This window comes from Mustela nivalis, assembly GCF_964662115.1.
Source record: "Mustela nivalis genome assembly, chromosome: 18".
NCBI classification, from domain to species: domain Eukaryota; kingdom Metazoa; phylum Chordata; class Mammalia; order Carnivora; family Mustelidae; genus Mustela; species Mustela nivalis.
The window spans coordinates 25,878,965-25,895,189 of record NC_139037.1 but is presented as its reverse complement, the minus strand read 5'-3'; the positions used below and the strand labels follow the sequence as shown (position 1 = coordinate 25,895,189).

The following is a 16,225-nucleotide window of genomic DNA, read 5'->3' as shown; positions in this document are numbered from 1 at the left end:
TCCAGGCCCCGCCCCGAGGCGGTGCTTCCCCTGGCTCCGCCCCCGGGAGGGCACTTCCGGCGCAGCGGAATTCCGGGTGCGATCCCTCGCGAATACGGCCTGTTGTGGTGAAGGCCCCATGAGTGCGGCGCCCCTGGTGGGCTACAGCAGCAGCGGCTCGGAGGATGAGGATGAGGCCGAGGCCGCGGCCGGGGCCCTGGCGCGACCCGGAGCTGGAGGCTGCCGGCGGTAAGGAGCGAGAGGATCTTTCTGGGGAGGGCGCTGGTTCGCGCGACACCTCGACGGGACCCGAGGGTCCTGGGGGGAAAGGGGCAGTGATGCGGGGCGGCTCGCCAGGGAAAGAAGAGGGGCACAGCGGGAAGGAGGGTCCGGAGGACAGCCCTGGACACAGCCCCAGAGTGCCCCACCTGGCTAGGCCAAGGTGAGGAGGCACGAAACGTGGGCTCGGGTCCAGCCTCCAGCGCTGGCCGCTGGGATCTCCTGGTGCCGCCGGGATCTCCGGGCGCGCACCCACAGCGTCATCCTAGGTCTGTTTCCACATTTGGAGAGTGTTTTCATTCATCCGGTAAATACTCATGGAGCACCCGCTCTGCGCCAGGCTCGGGCTGGGACGCTCCGCAGTGAACGAAACGGTCGAAGTCTGACTTCGTGGAGCTTCTGTTCTCAAGTGCCACGCCTGGTGCTTTTAAGAGTGCCTTTCAAGCAGCGGCATCTCTGTTGATCTCACAATAGCTCTATCAGGTCGGGATACACTTTACAGATGAGGAAACTGAGGCCTACACAATGCACATGACTTGCCCCAAGACCCCAAAGCTAGGAAGCGCTACTCCAGTTCAGGCTTGTCTACCCTAGGGAATGTGAACCACACTGTGCTGCCTGCCCAGTAGTCTCCCATGGGAACCAGGCCCCCAGCTAAAGTCAGCCTCCCAGGGCTGTTGGGAGACCCCAGTGAGACAGTACTGGGGAAGGAGTTTTGTGGTTATCTAGAAGCTGCCTGCAGCACCTGGTGGGAAATGGATGCACACAGTCACCCTGAATAAGGGGTTATGACTTTTGTTGTAGCTACAGAGGTAGAGAATGTCAGGAGGCTAAGTGTGCCCATTTCCTTTTTCTCTCTTGCAGTTCCCAGAGCCCTCTCCCCAGCCAGAGGTTGCCAGTACCCGACAGTGTGCTGCACATGTTCGTAGACACTGAGGGAGAGCCTGAGGACGACCAGGAAAAACATGGAGGCCGGGTGCGCACCTTCCCCCATGAGCGGGGCAACTGGGCTACCCACGTCTATGTGCCATGTGAGTAACGTCTAAAGGGCGAGAGGCTGAGACTGACAGGTGCCTCTTTCTTTTTTTTTTTTTTTAATTTAAAGATTTTATTTATTTATTTGACCGACAGAGATCACAAGTAGGTGGGGGGGGGGGTGCCCCGGGAAGCAGGGTCCCTGGTGAGCAGAGAGCCTGATGCGATTCGGGGCTTGATCACAGGACCCTGGGATCATGACCTGAGCTGAAGGCAGAGGCTTTAACCCACTGAGCCACCCAGGCACCCCTGACAGGTACCTCTTGATGGGAGGAAGCTGGCCCCAACCAAGAGGAACAAGCCAGAAACCTCTGACATGGATGGTAGGAAAGAGATGGACTTAGCAGAGAAAATTGGGGAGTTTTTCTGTAAATTTGTTTTCAGTTTCGAATTCATTGCCTAAATTTTTTTTTTTAAATTAATTCTGGGTATAATGTTTTCCCACTCATGAGGAGGTGACCAAGGGAGGGTCTAGGGCAGAGTGTCGGCCATCCCGGAGTGTGGCTGTAGCTGGCAGTTTATTTCTAAGAGGCCCCTGGGTATGCTGGGCAGGTCTCCCCTCCCGCCCCCACCAGCCTCCATGAGTGAATGGCAGGCACATAATGCCACCCTTTAGTAAGTTACTGGACTTCCCAGAGCCTCAGTGTCTTTATCTCTAAAATGGGTATTATAGAAATCTATCTCCTAGGACTGTTGTGAAGATTAAATCAGATCATTTATGTCAGGCTCTTTTTTTTTTTTTTTAAGATTTTATTTATTCATTTGACAGAGACACAGAGAGAGGGAGAACATAAGCGGGGGGAGCAGGAGAGGGAGAAGCAGGCTTCCCATTGAGGAGGGAGCCCTATTTGGGCCTCTATCCCCGGACCCTGGGATCATGACCTGAGCGGAAGGCAGCCGCTTAACAACTGAGCCACCCAGGCGCCCTATTTATGTCAGGCTCTTAACACAATACACAGAGTAGGTGGTGGCCCTTAGTATTTTGTGTTAATTAGGTCAACTCTTAGAACCTCCATTTCCCCATCCACAGAAGAATGAGTCTCTACACTGCCTGCTCACCAGGGCATTGGGATAAATTGACTAACATACGGGGCGCAAGCAGTTACCCATGCAGCTCCAGGCCCACATTTGGTTAAAAAAGAAGAAGAATATGTGAACATTCAGTGGTGGTCGTCGTGGTGAAGAATTAGGAGCATTCTAAATATTTATCAGGAGATTCAACATCTAATAGGGACTGATAAAGGAAGTGTTGTTTGTGATTATGGATTACTGTGGACCAGTGACCATGAGCTTGCCCGACACTGAAAGGAAGACTGTCCACCCTGTAGTGTTACATGAAGAAAGCCAGTGGAAGAACAGTTTGAATGGTACACTCTCATCTTTTCAACAAATAAAATGTGTACACTGGGATAAGCACTGAGCAGAGGCTGGGAAGAAAGGCATCCAACTCTGGCAGTCTTGATCTCTAGGGTAGTAGTCTTGAAAGTGGGGTGTATGCCCCCTGGGGAGAGGTCAGGATGACCCATCTGGAAGAAAAGTATTAGAACTTCTTTATATATCTCTTTTTATCTCATCTTTTTAAAGTTTCTGTTTTTGGGGCACCTGGCTCACTCAGTCAGAAGAGCATACAACTTGATCTCGGGGCCATGAGTTCAAGCCCCACGTTGGGTATGGAGATAACCAAAAAATAAATAAACTTTAAATAAATAAATAAAAATTTCCATTCTTAAGAGTGTACATTTTACAGTGGACATAATTTTGTAACATGCACATTTGTAACATAAATAAATACACATTTATTGCAGGGATGCTTGTGAGTTTGTTTCCTAATGGCCCAGGTGATCAAAACAATTTGGAGACCGCTGCTTTAGGTGATAGGATTTCAGGAGGCCCTGCTTTCTCCTTTGCATATTTCCTTCTCGTACTTGAACTCTTTAGAGTGAGCATATGTGTGTTACTTCTATAGCCACAAAAATCATATTAAACTACATAGAGCTAGGCTGCTCTCAAAGTAAGTGTCCCCAAAAGTCCAGAGTAACGAAGGCCTTTCTCTGCCTTCTGGGATTCTTCCTTCAGCCACACGGCCCTGGCTAAGAGAATGGCCCGCCCTATCCACTCTTGCCTCCAGATGAAACGAGGGAGGACTTCCTGGATCTGCTGGACATGTTGCTGGCCCACGCCCAGACATGTGTCCCCCGGCTGGTCCGGATGGAGGCATTCCACGTCAGCTTGTCCCAGAGCGTGGTGCTGCGGCATCATTGGATCATCCCCTTTGTGCAGGCTCTGAAGGACCGCCTGGCCTCCTTCCAGCGGTGAGTGCCTGGTGCTTCCTCCTCTGCTTCTCCTCCCCTCAGCTCCTCTTCCTGTCCTAAGCTACTGTGTGGGTGTAGGTGTGGGGCGTACTACCCTAGCCAGCAGACCAGACCTGAAGGTTGAACACTGAACATCTGGAGCAGCCTACCATATACCCCACCTTGGGTGACTTTGGACAGGCCACAGAAGCTCTGGAAGCCTTGAATCCTTACCTGTGGACAGGTCATGGGAGCGGTGGTGGCCGCCTCCAAGGGGACCTATGAGAGTAAAATGAGGTCATGCGGGCCTTGGCGTAATGCTCGGGGAAGGATGGGACCTGGACCCCGCCTCTGGCTTGGTTGGCTAGCCTCAAACTTTTCTTTCCTCAACTACGCATATTTCTTCTTCCTACCGGAGTGCCTTTCCCCCTGTACTTAGCCATATCAAAGCCCTGCTCCTTCCCAGAGGCTCTCCAATTTGGCATCTCCCCCAGAGTTCCCCAGTCCCTGGGATCATCTCATACTGGGGCAGCTTATACCCTCGTGCTCATTTCATGCCTATCTGGTCCTTGTCCCCTGGGGAGCCAAGCTCCCGCAGGCCCAGGAGCACCCCTTTTATCCCACACCTTATTCTAACCCACTGTCATTCTTTGAGATCGTCTGGCTTCTGCACGGGCCAGAGAGGAGAGTGGAGTGGAGATGTGGGAATCCCCTCCCCCATGTCTTTCAAGTCCTTGGTGGTGACACTGATCTCTGCGAAACCTCCAGGGATGGAGTATTGCTTCTGATTCACTACTTTCCTAGGTGCTTGGCTGACTGTAGGCATCAAATGGATATTTGTTGAATGAGCAGGAGGAGAGGGATCCTCTGAGTGTTGGTTCCAGAAGGAGCCCAAGAAGCCATCCAGTTGGTGGTTTTCTTTGCAGAGCCCCTGCTTCAGAAAAGGTGTTACTCAAAAGCTTGGATGTGTAGTTGTGTAGGAGAAAAACCGAACTCTTCTAGCGTAAGCCCCACACTCCCAGTGTGGAGGCCTCAGACCCAGGAATTCCGTAGACGAACTTCACCCAGGTAGGGAACTGCCCGTTTGCTTCAGCCCTTTCTGAGGGCCAGCGGAGGAAGGGATTCGTTCCAGTTCAGTCAGCCAGAGAACTGGGACTAAAACTTCTCTCTGCACCTCATTCAGTACCCCCTTCTCCCACCCCCGTTTTTTTATCATCACTACCAAACTGTTGGAGCAATATGTCTGTCAGGACGTACTTGTCACAGATACCAGAAATCCAGCCCAAAGTGGCTTAAACTGAGGGGGAGTTCATAGGCTGGTATAACTAAAAAGTTCAGAAGTCACGCTGGCTTCATGTGTGAGTGCACTGGGGTGACCAAAAGACAGCACCTGACTGTCACCATCTCTTAGCTCTGCCCCTCTCTGTGTGGGCTTCCTCCTCACAAAGGCAAAGAGGCCTCTGGCAGCTTGGGGCTGCCAGTCTACCGGTCTGGAAAGCCAGCCCTCTTTCTTAAGAGCTTCAGCAAAAGTCGGGAACAGGGGCGCCTGGGTGGCTCAGTGGGTTAAGCCTCTGCCTTCGGCTCAGGTCATGATCCCAGGGTCCTGGGATTGAGCCCCACATCGGGCTCTCTGCTCAGCAGGGAGCCTGCTTCCTCCTCTCTCTCTGCCTGCCTCTCTGCCTACCTATGATCTCTGTCAAATAAATAAATAAAATCTTAAAAAAAAAAACAAAACAAAACAAAAAAAAAGTCGGGAACAACTTTGATGGGTCTGACTTGGCTAATGGGCTCTCCATACGTGAGTTCAGCTAGCAGAACGCTGTCCCCTTCTACGTGAGGCTGTTTCAGTTACCTGCTTTCCGCTCTGTTCTCTGGGTAGAGGTGGAATGTCAGCTGGGTCTGGGGCCACATGACTTTGGCAAAAAGGACTTTATCACCACACTGCATGCATCTGGGCTGCAAGGACCATGTGAGAACAAAACCTGTGGCAGGAAGCCATGATGCTGGGCTCCTTTGCAGGCAGTGGTCCTTCACCTGGACAAGTCCCTTACTGGGGCCTCTGGAAACTTTGCCCACAGGCCATTGCTAAAATTACTGGTCCCTGGGGAGCCCAGATGTCGCTTATCCTCTTGCTGTCTGTGGGACCAGAGAACAGCACCTAGGTCACCCGGCTGGCTCTCCTTGCCAGCACAGGGTGTTTCCACCCCTGTGTCCTGGAGAAAGCCAAGCTAGGTGACCTCTTCAAGTTTGTCTGATTGAGCCTCTGGCCAAGAGTGGGCTATGCACCTTTGATTCTGTTAATGCAACTGAGGGAATGCTGTGTTCTGAGTGGCCAGGCCTGGGGCAGGTGTGTACCCCCGGGGTAGTGGGGTAGAGACTCCTCCACCAGCAAAAAATGTGAGAACTGCCTTCCGATGCAAGTTTCCTGGGACAAGAGGGGTTAGTTGGCGTCTTAGCCAGGGTTCTGTGAAATCTGGAAAAGTGGCTACTTGCCACTCATTAGGCCCAATCAACAGTGTCATCATCAATGTCATGGACTTGGTTAAGCTTATTCTAACCCACTGTCATTCTTTGAGATCGTCTGGCTTCTGCATGGGCCAGAGAGGAGAGTGGAGTGGAGATGTGGGAATCCCCTCCCCCGTGTCTTTCAAGTCCTTGGTGGTGACACTGATCTCTGCGAAACCTCCAGGGATGGAGTATTGCTTCTGATTCACTACTTTCCTAGGTCGAGGCAGTTCTGGTAGCTTCAGGTGGCTCCCCTACCATAATCACCTTCGCTCCACAGGTCAGGGAACAGATGTGGGGATTCTGCCAGCCGCTGAGTGTATATTCCAATTATGCTTTCAGAACTGGAGAAATAACCACAGGCTGGGTTTGGGGGCCCACCGAGACAGGCCTGAGCTGAAATTCCATAGGTCACTTGGCCTCCATGAGCCCCCACTCTGACTAGAGAGCCACAGTGATGTTTTGGTCTCCTGGAATTAGTTCACGGCCTTATCTGGTAGTTCCCAGAAGGCCTGATTATTTCCTTTTCTCTAATGCACAATTACCCTGGCAAAAGGCCATAGGTCCCTTTTGAGAAGGCTAGGGAAAAAATGAACTATAAAATTTTAGTAGTATACCAGGGTCCTTCCTCAAAGGGACCAGCCCTTCCCTTCATTCAAGGGGTCTTGGGTCCATAAACTGGCTCAAGTTTGGAAATTGAGGATCCATGACTTTCCTTTTATGATCGGATTAGACTTTGTTCACTCGGCCTGCACTGTTTCTGCTTATACAGATGAAGTAAGACTTTCGCAGGCTTCCTGTCTAGCTCACTTCTCGGAGCGCCCTGACAATTAGCCAGTACCCTAGGCCTGCCCGAGGCTCTGCTGCCTTCCATGGTAACTACACCCACTTCTCAGCTTGGGTGTCTCCAGCTCCCTCACTGGAGCCACCCCTTGTCCACGCTTCAGGCAACTAACCCAGCAAACTGTGAGATCCTTTCCCATCCCCCGAGCTGTAGCATTCAGGCCAGATCTCTGCTTCATGAGCCCGCATCAGGAAATCGGCCTAAGCCAACTTTGTGAGGCTTGTACCGTTATCCCACACCTTTAATAACCACACACGTTCCCTGGATTTCTGCTCATGTAGATCAGAATACTCAGGTAGTACTTTGGAAGTATGGTACATCTCACAAGTTCCACTTTGTACCTCACCTTTAGGGGACTGCCAGGACTTTAGTTATAGGTCTAGAAGCAAAGTAGGGGGTGGAAGGGGCGCCTGGGTGGCTCGATTAAGGGTCTGCCTTAAGTCCGGGTCATGATCCCAGGGTCCTGGGATTGAGCCCCAAGTCGCACTTACTGCTCAGCTGGGAGTCTACTTCTCCCTCTCCCTCTCTCTCCTTCCCTCCTCCCTGACTCTCCCCTCTGCTCCGGTGTTCTTTCTCTCTCTCTCTCTGTGTCGAATAAATAAATAAAATCTTAAAAAAAGAAAAAATTAAAATAAAATAAAACAGCTTTAAAAAAGAAAAATAGAGGGGTGCCTGGGTGGCTCAGTGGTTTGGGCTGCTGCCTTTGGCTCGGGTCATGATCTCAGGGTCCTGGGATCGAGCCCCGCATTGGGCTCCCTGCTCCACAGGAAGCCTGCTTCCCTCTCTCTCTCTCTCTGCCTGCCTCTCTGCCTACTTGTGATCTCCGTCTTTCAAATAAATAAATAAAATCTTAAAAAAAAAAAAGAAAAAAGAAAAAAGAAAAATAGAAACAAAGGGGTAGCGGGAGTGGGTCTGGAGGAGCCTCACCGTCCTCCTGCAGGGTAACCCTCAGTGCCGGCTGAGTCCCCACAGATGGAGGTGGCAAAGCCCAAACCACTGTTGTCGGGGGCCACTTCCACTGGGAAGGAAAGCTCATAAGAATTTAGGGGCTCAGTGCTTCCCACGCATGCCCCTTCCAAGAATCCCCCTTCTTTCCCCGGCAGTGCCCTCACTTAAACGGTAGCAGTAAGCACAGCTGGGAGTTCCACTGGTGTAATTCAGCCAATCACAGCACTCTATTCCACCTTTGATTTTTTTTTTTTCTGCAGTTACAGCCCTGAGGCTATGGGACAGGAGGGTCTCCCTAGCAGGGCACACCTAGAGGTTCCTAGGTCCTTGATGCTGCCTGAGTGCAGAAATCCCCAAGCTCACCTTTTTCTTTTAGTACTTTGGCCACATTAGGAACAAACAACCAATGTCATGTCATTATATTCCGTAGTTTCCCCCCAAACTGTTAGAAAGTATCATACAGTCACTTAGCTCCTTCTAATAGATGGTTGCCTGGGATGATGCGGTGCAGATATTGTACACGTCTCTATAATCGGTTCCCATGTGGACTACCAGTGCTCGATTTACTACTAGAAATAGTCAGTAGTGTCTTTGAATCAAATCAGATTAGAGACCCAATTCCAGAAGCCTCAGAACCAATTCAGAAAACTCAACCTTAAAATCCTGGTTTAGGACCAATCTTGGTACCGAAATCTGTGTTGGGGCTCTCTAGAGAAACAGAACCAATAGGATAGAGATAGAGACAGAGATAGAGATACAGAGAGATTTATTATAGGAATTGGCTCACGCAGTTAGGAAAGTCGAGAAACCCTATAGTCTGCCATCTGCAAGCTGGGGAACCAGGAAAGCCAGTGGTATCATTCAGCCTTGAGTCCAAATGCCTGAGAATCAGGCGTGGGGGTGGGGGAAGCGCTGGGGGTAGGAGATGACTGATGGTATAAGTCCTAATAGAGCCTAAAAGCCTAACAAGCGGGAAAGTCAATGTCCAGTGTCCAAGGGCAGGAGATGAATGTCGCCACTCAGAGAGCGTCGGAGCGCCAATTTGCCCTTCCTCTGCCTTTTTGTTCTGTCCAGGCCCTCAATGGATTGAGCGATGCCCTCCCACACTGGGGAGGGCCATTTGCTTTATTCCTTTCACAAATTCACATGGTAATCTTTTCCAGAAACATCCTCACAGACACACCCAGATTTCATGTTTTACCAGCCCTTTGATAAAGGGCAGTCAAGTTGACACATAACATTAACCCTCACAGTTGGGCACAAACCTCCAGCGTGCACTTCAGGATGTTTGTCAAGTCCCTTGCTGAGCTCTGGGTAAACCTGATGCTTAACCAAGCTCCTGCTGTTTCTGTCGCCCCTTCCATTTTCCCCAGAAGAGATGCATTAGGAAGCTGAAGGCTGATGGGGAAGCCAAAAGTTCACTGAATCTGAGCCCCGGACAGGTTATGAGATTCTGCCTGGCATGCGGGTGGTTGTGTTCCATCACATGGAACCTTGGCCTGGAGGCCATCAGTGATCATTTCCTATAGTGAGATTTGCCAGGTTGGTCCACAGGGGGCCCCCCTAAGATCTAGTGTCTCAGAGAATACAGCAGGAACCAGCCAGAATGAAAAGACTTACTGACTGAACCCAATGGGCCCTGTGTAACAGAGCTGAGGGGTGGGTGGGTATGTGGGCAGGCAGGTGTTTCTGCCCCATTTGCACACCAGCTGAGACCCACTTCCCCTCATTAAAGCATCATAGGTGACAGCAAGGGCTTTGGAATCAGACAGACTGAGGTTAAGATTATGGCTTACCAAATTCAACTTTACCTGACCGCAGTTTCCGTGTCTGTGGAATGGGCAGAGTTACAGCGCCCGCGTCACGGAGTCGCATGAGGATTCCCTCAGCTCATGCCCACAGAGCCCTCAGTTCAGCCCCTGGCACATGGGAAATGTTCGTCTCTTATCACCTCTTTGATGAATAAGACTTTCTCAGTTTCCAGCAGTAAAATTGAAATAGTCTCATTGTTCATTGGGATGAACTGCTATTAAGAAAACTTTCACCAGCATCTGAATGAAGTTATGTGTCACTTCAGCTGGGTGATGACATAAGGCCTTGTCCAGCTCTAATATTTTAGGGTTCAGTTATATGGGATAACAAAATGAAGGGTGCAGTGAGTTAATGGTATTTTCAAAGTCCTCTTTTTTAATATAAACTTTTTAGATTTTTTATTTATTATTATTATTCCTGAAACATGGTCTTTCCTCTTCTAAATTCCAGATTCTTCTTTACTGCCAACCGGGTAAAGATTTATACCAATCAAGAGAAAACCAGGTGGGTCTCCCCGTCTGCCCCCAGTTCCTTCTACAAATTCTTCGAAGTAAAGATTCAAAGGGTGCTTTGCTTCTGGCCTTTTCTGTCCCAGTTTTTTCTTTGTTTGTGTTTTTTTCTTTTAAAGATTTTATTTATTTATTTGAAAGAGAGAGAGAAATAAAGCAAGAGAGGGAACAGAAGCTGAAGGAGTGGCAGAGGGAGAAGCAGGCTTCCTGTCAAACAGGGAGCCCAATGTGAGCCTCAATCCCAAGACCCTGGGATCATGACCTAAGCTGAAGGCAGATGCTTAACGACTGAGCCACCCAGGCACCCTCTTTGTTTGTGTTTTAACCAACTCTATGACTACAAAAGCAGCTGTTCCCAAATCTGAACCTTTCATTAAGAAAAATAACCAGAGGAACATGGAGGGGAGGGGGGCAGAGGTAGAGAAAAACATCTTGGTAAAGTGAACAAAAGCCTGCCACTGGAAAAAAACATGGGCTTCTGCCCAGCTCCGTCCCCAGTTGAATGTTTAGCTCATACCATCATCTCCATAACCTCTCATTTCCGTGCCGTCACACGCCTGCCCTTGATACGTCCATCACTGGGCAGTCATGAGGCACCAATGAGCCCAGCATGTTTCAGAAGTGGTGGAGTGGGTTGAAACTAGGAGGTGAGGGATTAGAGAGAGTGACAGTAGGCAAGTCATCTAATAAGTTTCACTGAGACCAGGAGGGTGTCTGGCTAAAGATGTGGGCTCATGGCAGGGTTTTTAAAGATGAGGGAGCATGTCTGAGAGCTGAGGGGAGGGGAGCTGGTGCCCAAGAGCCTCATCCCTGAGAAACGGTCCAGACTCAGGAGTGATGTGAAGGGTTGCAGACATGTGGCAGGGGCAGATGAAGGAGTTCCTCGAGGGTCATGAGCCCCCAGGAATGAGGAGAGATCTGTGGTTACAACTGGGGAAGGAAGGTTTAGGAACAGAGGAAAGAGCCAGCTCAGAGCGCGGGTGAGCGAGGCACCCAAAAGGGGAGAAGGGAGAACCCCCAGCTCTGACCTGACTACTTCCTGTCGCCTCCCCTGCCCTCAGTGGGGATGGTTTGTGTTCTCAGGGGTTGCATCTCATGCCCACGTTATCTCCACTTCTGCCCTCCCCTAGGACCTTTGTCGGACTTGAGGTCACCTCCGGGCACCCCCAGTTCTTGGACCTGGTCTCGGAGGTAGATAGAGTCATGGAGGAATTTGACCTCACCACTTTCTACCAGGTAATAAACAGGCTCTTCCTCTCCACTGGCCCGCCTAAAAGTGGAAACAAACCATCCTCAAAGGAGCCCTTGTTAGAAGCAAACTGAAGAGCCCTCCAGAACTTGCCCCCCTGAAGCGTCCCAAATGCCAGACTTCAGAGGACACAGGCGAGTAGAGGAGCCAGGGGCGTACTCAGGTGCAGCCCGTCAGAAGTCCGACGCTTCATAGAAATCTTTTGTTTCATCTTCAGTGTGCACAAGATTTACCCATTCTGCTCCATACGGATCCATGTTCATGTTTCTTTTTTCAGAAATAGTAGCTTTCCCAGATTTTTTTTTTTAGTGAAATTGACACACCAGGAAGAGTGGTGGCTTCTCCCGCCTTTCAGCACCTCACCGGGGCGCCCCATGCCCTCCAGGGGTATTTGACTCCAAACTGAGTATCAGGTCCTTAAAGGGCCCTTGGTTTTGCTTGATGTATTCTTTTAAAACCTTGCTGAGGCATAGGAGTATGAATTTCAGTGGAGATTATTACTCATAATTTTAGACATTTTGGTTTTTGTTCACTTCATCTTAGAAAGTATGTCATCTATTGAAATGTTCTAGATCAGAAAATAGAGTTGGAGCCTGCATTCTCGTCCACGTCCCAGATTTAATGACCGTTAAGGGAAAGCCTCTGGAAGCAGGACTGTCTTAGTCAGCTGAGCCTATCGTAACAACATACCCTACATGGAGTGCTTTAAACAGCAGAAATTTCTTTTCTCACAGTTCTGGGGCCTAGAAGTCCAAAATCAAGGTGCCATCATGGTCCACTTCTGGTGCGAACTCCCTTTCTGACTTGCGGATAGCAGTCTTCTTGCTGTGTCCTCACATGGTAGAAAAAGAGGAAGCCAGCGTCCTGCCCTCTCTCATACAGGCACAAATCCCATCACGACGGCCCCCCTTTGAAAAGCTCCTCTGAACCTAATTGTCTCCCAGTGGCCCCATCTCCAAATACCATTATATTGGAAGTTGAGGCTTCAACATAGGCATCTGGTGGGTAGGGAGGGGAGAGGTCATGGACACAATTCAGTCCACAGCTGGGGCCAACCCAGAGCTCTTTCAGTTGCGGAGGGTGCTTGGGAACAACACTGGTCAGCACTAAGGGTCTAGACCCTCATGGAGCAGGCCAGGGCTCCGGCAAGGATACCGTGACAACAGTCACAGACCTCCTGTCATGTCTGCACCTGCCAAGGCATCCAGACGAGCTCCTGCCTTCCTGCTGTTCCTCCACAGGACCCTTCATTCCACGTCAGTCTGGCCTGGTGTGTGGGGGACGCGCGTCTCCAGCTGGAAGGACGGTGCCTGCGGGAACTACAGGTGTGTTCGCAGTGCGGGAGCACAGAGGGCGCCCAGTGCCAGGAGTGACAGGCCATGTGTTGGGGAGTGGGAGGGTTGGCGACAGGCCCTGAGGATTATGTGTGCAAACCAGAATCTGGGCAAGGAGACCCCTATCACCTCACCTTGCTACGCAGACGGCAGTCCCTTGGATGCAGCCCCCTGGAGCCTATTAGCCATCCAGACTCTGGCCCCAATGCAGACCTAAACGCAGACCTAAGACATCAGAATTGCATTTTAACAAGATCTCTAGGGACTTGCATGCACATTAAAATTTGAGAAGCACTGCCCTCCACCACTGATCTGAGAGAATGTTGTAGGCCTCTCCTGAAGTCCTAGCCCCTTGCCCAGAGGTCTAAGGCTCAGGTGCCCAGCAGGGACCGGCAGGTGTTGGAAATGAGTGAATGGTGCCAGGCGTGAGGCGCGCCCACCCTGGTAACCCTCCTGTTCTGCTAAGTAGGTGAGACAGTTCTTCCCATCAGGGCCCTCGGAGGAGCTGGGACTCCTCCACTGTAGGGAGAGGAGAGTGAGGGATCCTGCCATGCAGGAATGTGGACCGTGTCGCTAGCTCTTCTGTTTTTCAGGGGAGACCAGAAATCCAGACTTTTATATGCAATCTCTCATTTTCAAATGTTGGCACTAATGTGAAATTTTTTTTTTTTTTAACATACTGCAAGCCAGACAAAGTGTGTGCTGGAGGATAGAGCCACTTCTGCTCTTAGCCTAGTCAGGCCATGGGGTAAAGAGCTCTGGTTTCAGGCTCCAACAGACCCCATCCCCCTTCCAGCTTTATCCTGTTCTGAGCGTCCACTTCCTCCTCTGCAAAATTGGGATGATAGGACCCACCTCCCCAGACTGCAGAGCTGATGAGACAAGACTTCTAAGCGTGGAGCCTGTGCGTCCGTCCCTCAGCCTCCCTCCGCAGTGCCTAACCCCTGAAGGATTTTAGTAGGCTGATCTTGTTCACAGTGCCCTGTGGGTCCCTGATTCCCCTAATGCAGCTGTCCTTTCTCATCTTCCGGTGGAAGAACATTGTGGATGAGTTTGAAGACCCCGAGATGGTGCTGCGTGCGCATGCCGAGCAGGTCCGCTGCAAGTCTGGGAACAAGTTCTTCTCCATGCCTTTGAAGTGAGCACCAGAAACCCTCATCCCAGGCCCCTCTGCAGGCCAGGCAGAGATGGAGAATGCTGCTCCAAGACTTGGGGAGGCTCCCAGCCTCCCAGAGGGAGGCCTGGACTGGAGCGCAGGCACTGCTGGTGGTTCCTGGGGGCTTGTTTACTCCCAGCTGGTTTGGGTGCAGGTTCAGCCCTGCTATGTGTGGTCATTATCAGGAATCACCAGTAGAGGGCAGCCTGGGCTTCCTAGTTCTAGATCTGTGGCCTGTAGACTTGCTGGGCCCAAAAGAAAGTCAGGGTCATGGTGAGCCCATCCAGACTCAGCCAGCAACCCCACTGTAGCGCATCCTACAAACAGCCCCTACCCCACACCCTCCCCCCATGGGCTGTTTGCATCTGGAGGCCACTGGCCTCCATCAGGGTTCCCCTGGCTCTTCTCTACTCGCGCTGGACACACCGTGTCTTCATGGGTCCATCACCCTCCTTCCCTGAAGTCCGTCGTTTTTATTTATTTTTGGTCTCCCCCTCTGGAGCCAGCGGAGACCATCTCAGGGCCAAGGTGCAGAGCGCTGATTTGTGCTTCTGCCTCAGTTTCTCCCCCCACCCTCCCCCCACCTCCTACCTCCCACTCGCCCCCAGCCAGGTGCCTGGGGAACCAGGAGCAGATGTTTCATTTTGGCCTGGCTATGGCGGCTCAAAGCCAGCCCTCCAACGCTCTGTGGCCTCTGGCTTCTCAGCTTTCCCAAAGAGGCGGAGGGGCAAGGCCTTCCCCCAGTTTTCTCCACTGCCTCCAGCCGCCTGCCATGGGCACTCTGAGGGGGGCTCCAAGGAAAGGCCAGGGGTTGTCCGGGCCTTTTATTTTCCATCAGGCTTTCCCCAGAGCAAAAGACCAGTCCTCTCCAATTGTCATCTGTATCTCTGGTGATGAGAGATATTTTTATGTTATTGTTTTCAATTATGTTCCAGTAAAAATTACAGTTTCGATTTGGGGTTTTGTTTGGGACTGCTTCTGTTGTTCAGCTAGGTGACAAGATGACTGTCCTCTGCCTGCACCTTCTCCAGCATGCCACTCAGTGTCAGGGGTACTCTTGGGAGTCCTCATTATGGCTCTGGAGTGGCCGTGAGAGGAGGCACTGATGATGTCTCAGTAAATTGATAGTGGGGTCACCCGGCCTGCCAGGCCTGCACCCCAGACAAGTGGCACAGACCACATGTGGCCCAGGGCAGGGCCTGTGCCGGGTGAGGGGAAACCCCAACTCCTCATCAGTGTAAGCACAGGCATTCAGACCTGACGCTGCTACAACACGTTCAGAGCCCTTTCTAGAATCATCTCCTCTGACCTCCTGGTAACCCGCCCCAAAAAGTAAACTGGGGAGGAATGGGTATTCCACTTGTGCAGAAGAACAGCTGAAATCCCTTATCTCTGTTCTGCTCTGACCTCAGTCCTGCTCCGGGGCTCCCCATCAGGCCTGCTCTCCCCTCCTCACCCCAAGCCTGGGGAAAGGGGACCTGCCACGCCAGCTCTCACTGCCTCCAGCATCTCTGGGCTCTCTGAGGCAAGCTCCCAATCGCAGCCCAAAGATGCGGGAACTCACTTTCTGTGCCTGGTTCCCCAACTCCACTGCACTGATCTGCTGATTCAACTCCAACCGGGCAGTCGGTTCTTAAGGATTTTGAGGTCACGCTGGAATGGGAGAGGAAGCCCAGCCTCCTTCCGGGCCTGCAAGGAACACAGCAAGTATCCTGTGCAGCGGGCATTTACAGGGCCACCAGCTCTGTGTCGGGTGCTTACAGCCAGGGGGCAGCCAGAGCACCTGGAGAAGAATCCCCATCCCCAGCTCTGCACTTCTAACACTGGGGAAGCACAAGCAACATCCCGATTTCCGATTTCCGGCAGGTTCTAACCTCAGCGTGGAAGCCAGCCTCCACCTAGGCGGCTCTGTAGGCCCAGACCACCCGATTTTCCTCATCAGGACCACTGGCTCTCCCCAGGAGGGCAGCCCCACCATGAACAAACCCAGGAGGGCTGGCTGCACCAGTCCCAGGGGAGGATGTGGCCCGGATGGAATTACAGTGCAGCAACTTGAAGAAATGGGCCAAGATCGAGAAGGGGCTCTTCAGTGGGGATTGGCAGGTGGCAATGGAGGAAGGAAGCCAGAGAGTCCCTGAGGGGGGAGGGGGCCAGGCTGGCCGCAGGAGGCTGGGCGGCAGGGCTTGGCAGGAGCCCAAACACTGAATGTGCCGCGCGGAGCCCAGCCGCCGGCTCCCCAGCGCTCGGCTGACAGTGCAGAAGCAGCTGGGGCTCTTCCATAAGA

At 51.7% G+C, this 16,225-nt stretch overlaps 1 protein-coding gene across 4 annotated transcripts; it reads left to right on the top strand.

Annotated features, from left to right (window-relative positions):
• The first annotated feature begins 36 nt into the window (after window positions 1-36).
• Window positions 37-14,897, top strand: USB1 (U6 snRNA biogenesis phosphodiesterase 1). Of its 4 annotated transcripts, none has more exons than XM_082711203.1 (7): window positions 37-228; window positions 1,123-1,289; window positions 3,422-3,605; window positions 10,144-10,197; window positions 11,333-11,438; window positions 12,693-12,776; window positions 13,796-14,057. In XM_082711203.1, exons 1-7 carry the CDS (start codon window positions 119-121, stop codon window positions 13,925-13,927), a joined length of 837 nt encoding a protein of 278 aa, XP_082567329.1. In that variant the 5' UTR covers window positions 37-118; the 3' UTR covers window positions 13,928-14,057. The 4 variants fall into 4 exon arrangements, with proteins under 4 accessions (XP_082567329.1, XP_082567331.1, XP_082567330.1 ...); XM_082711204.1 differs by having other exon boundaries at window positions 38-228; window positions 13,823-14,897; XM_082711205.1 differs by lacking the exon at window positions 10,144-10,197.
• Window positions 14,898-16,225: the final 1,328 nt, after the last annotated feature.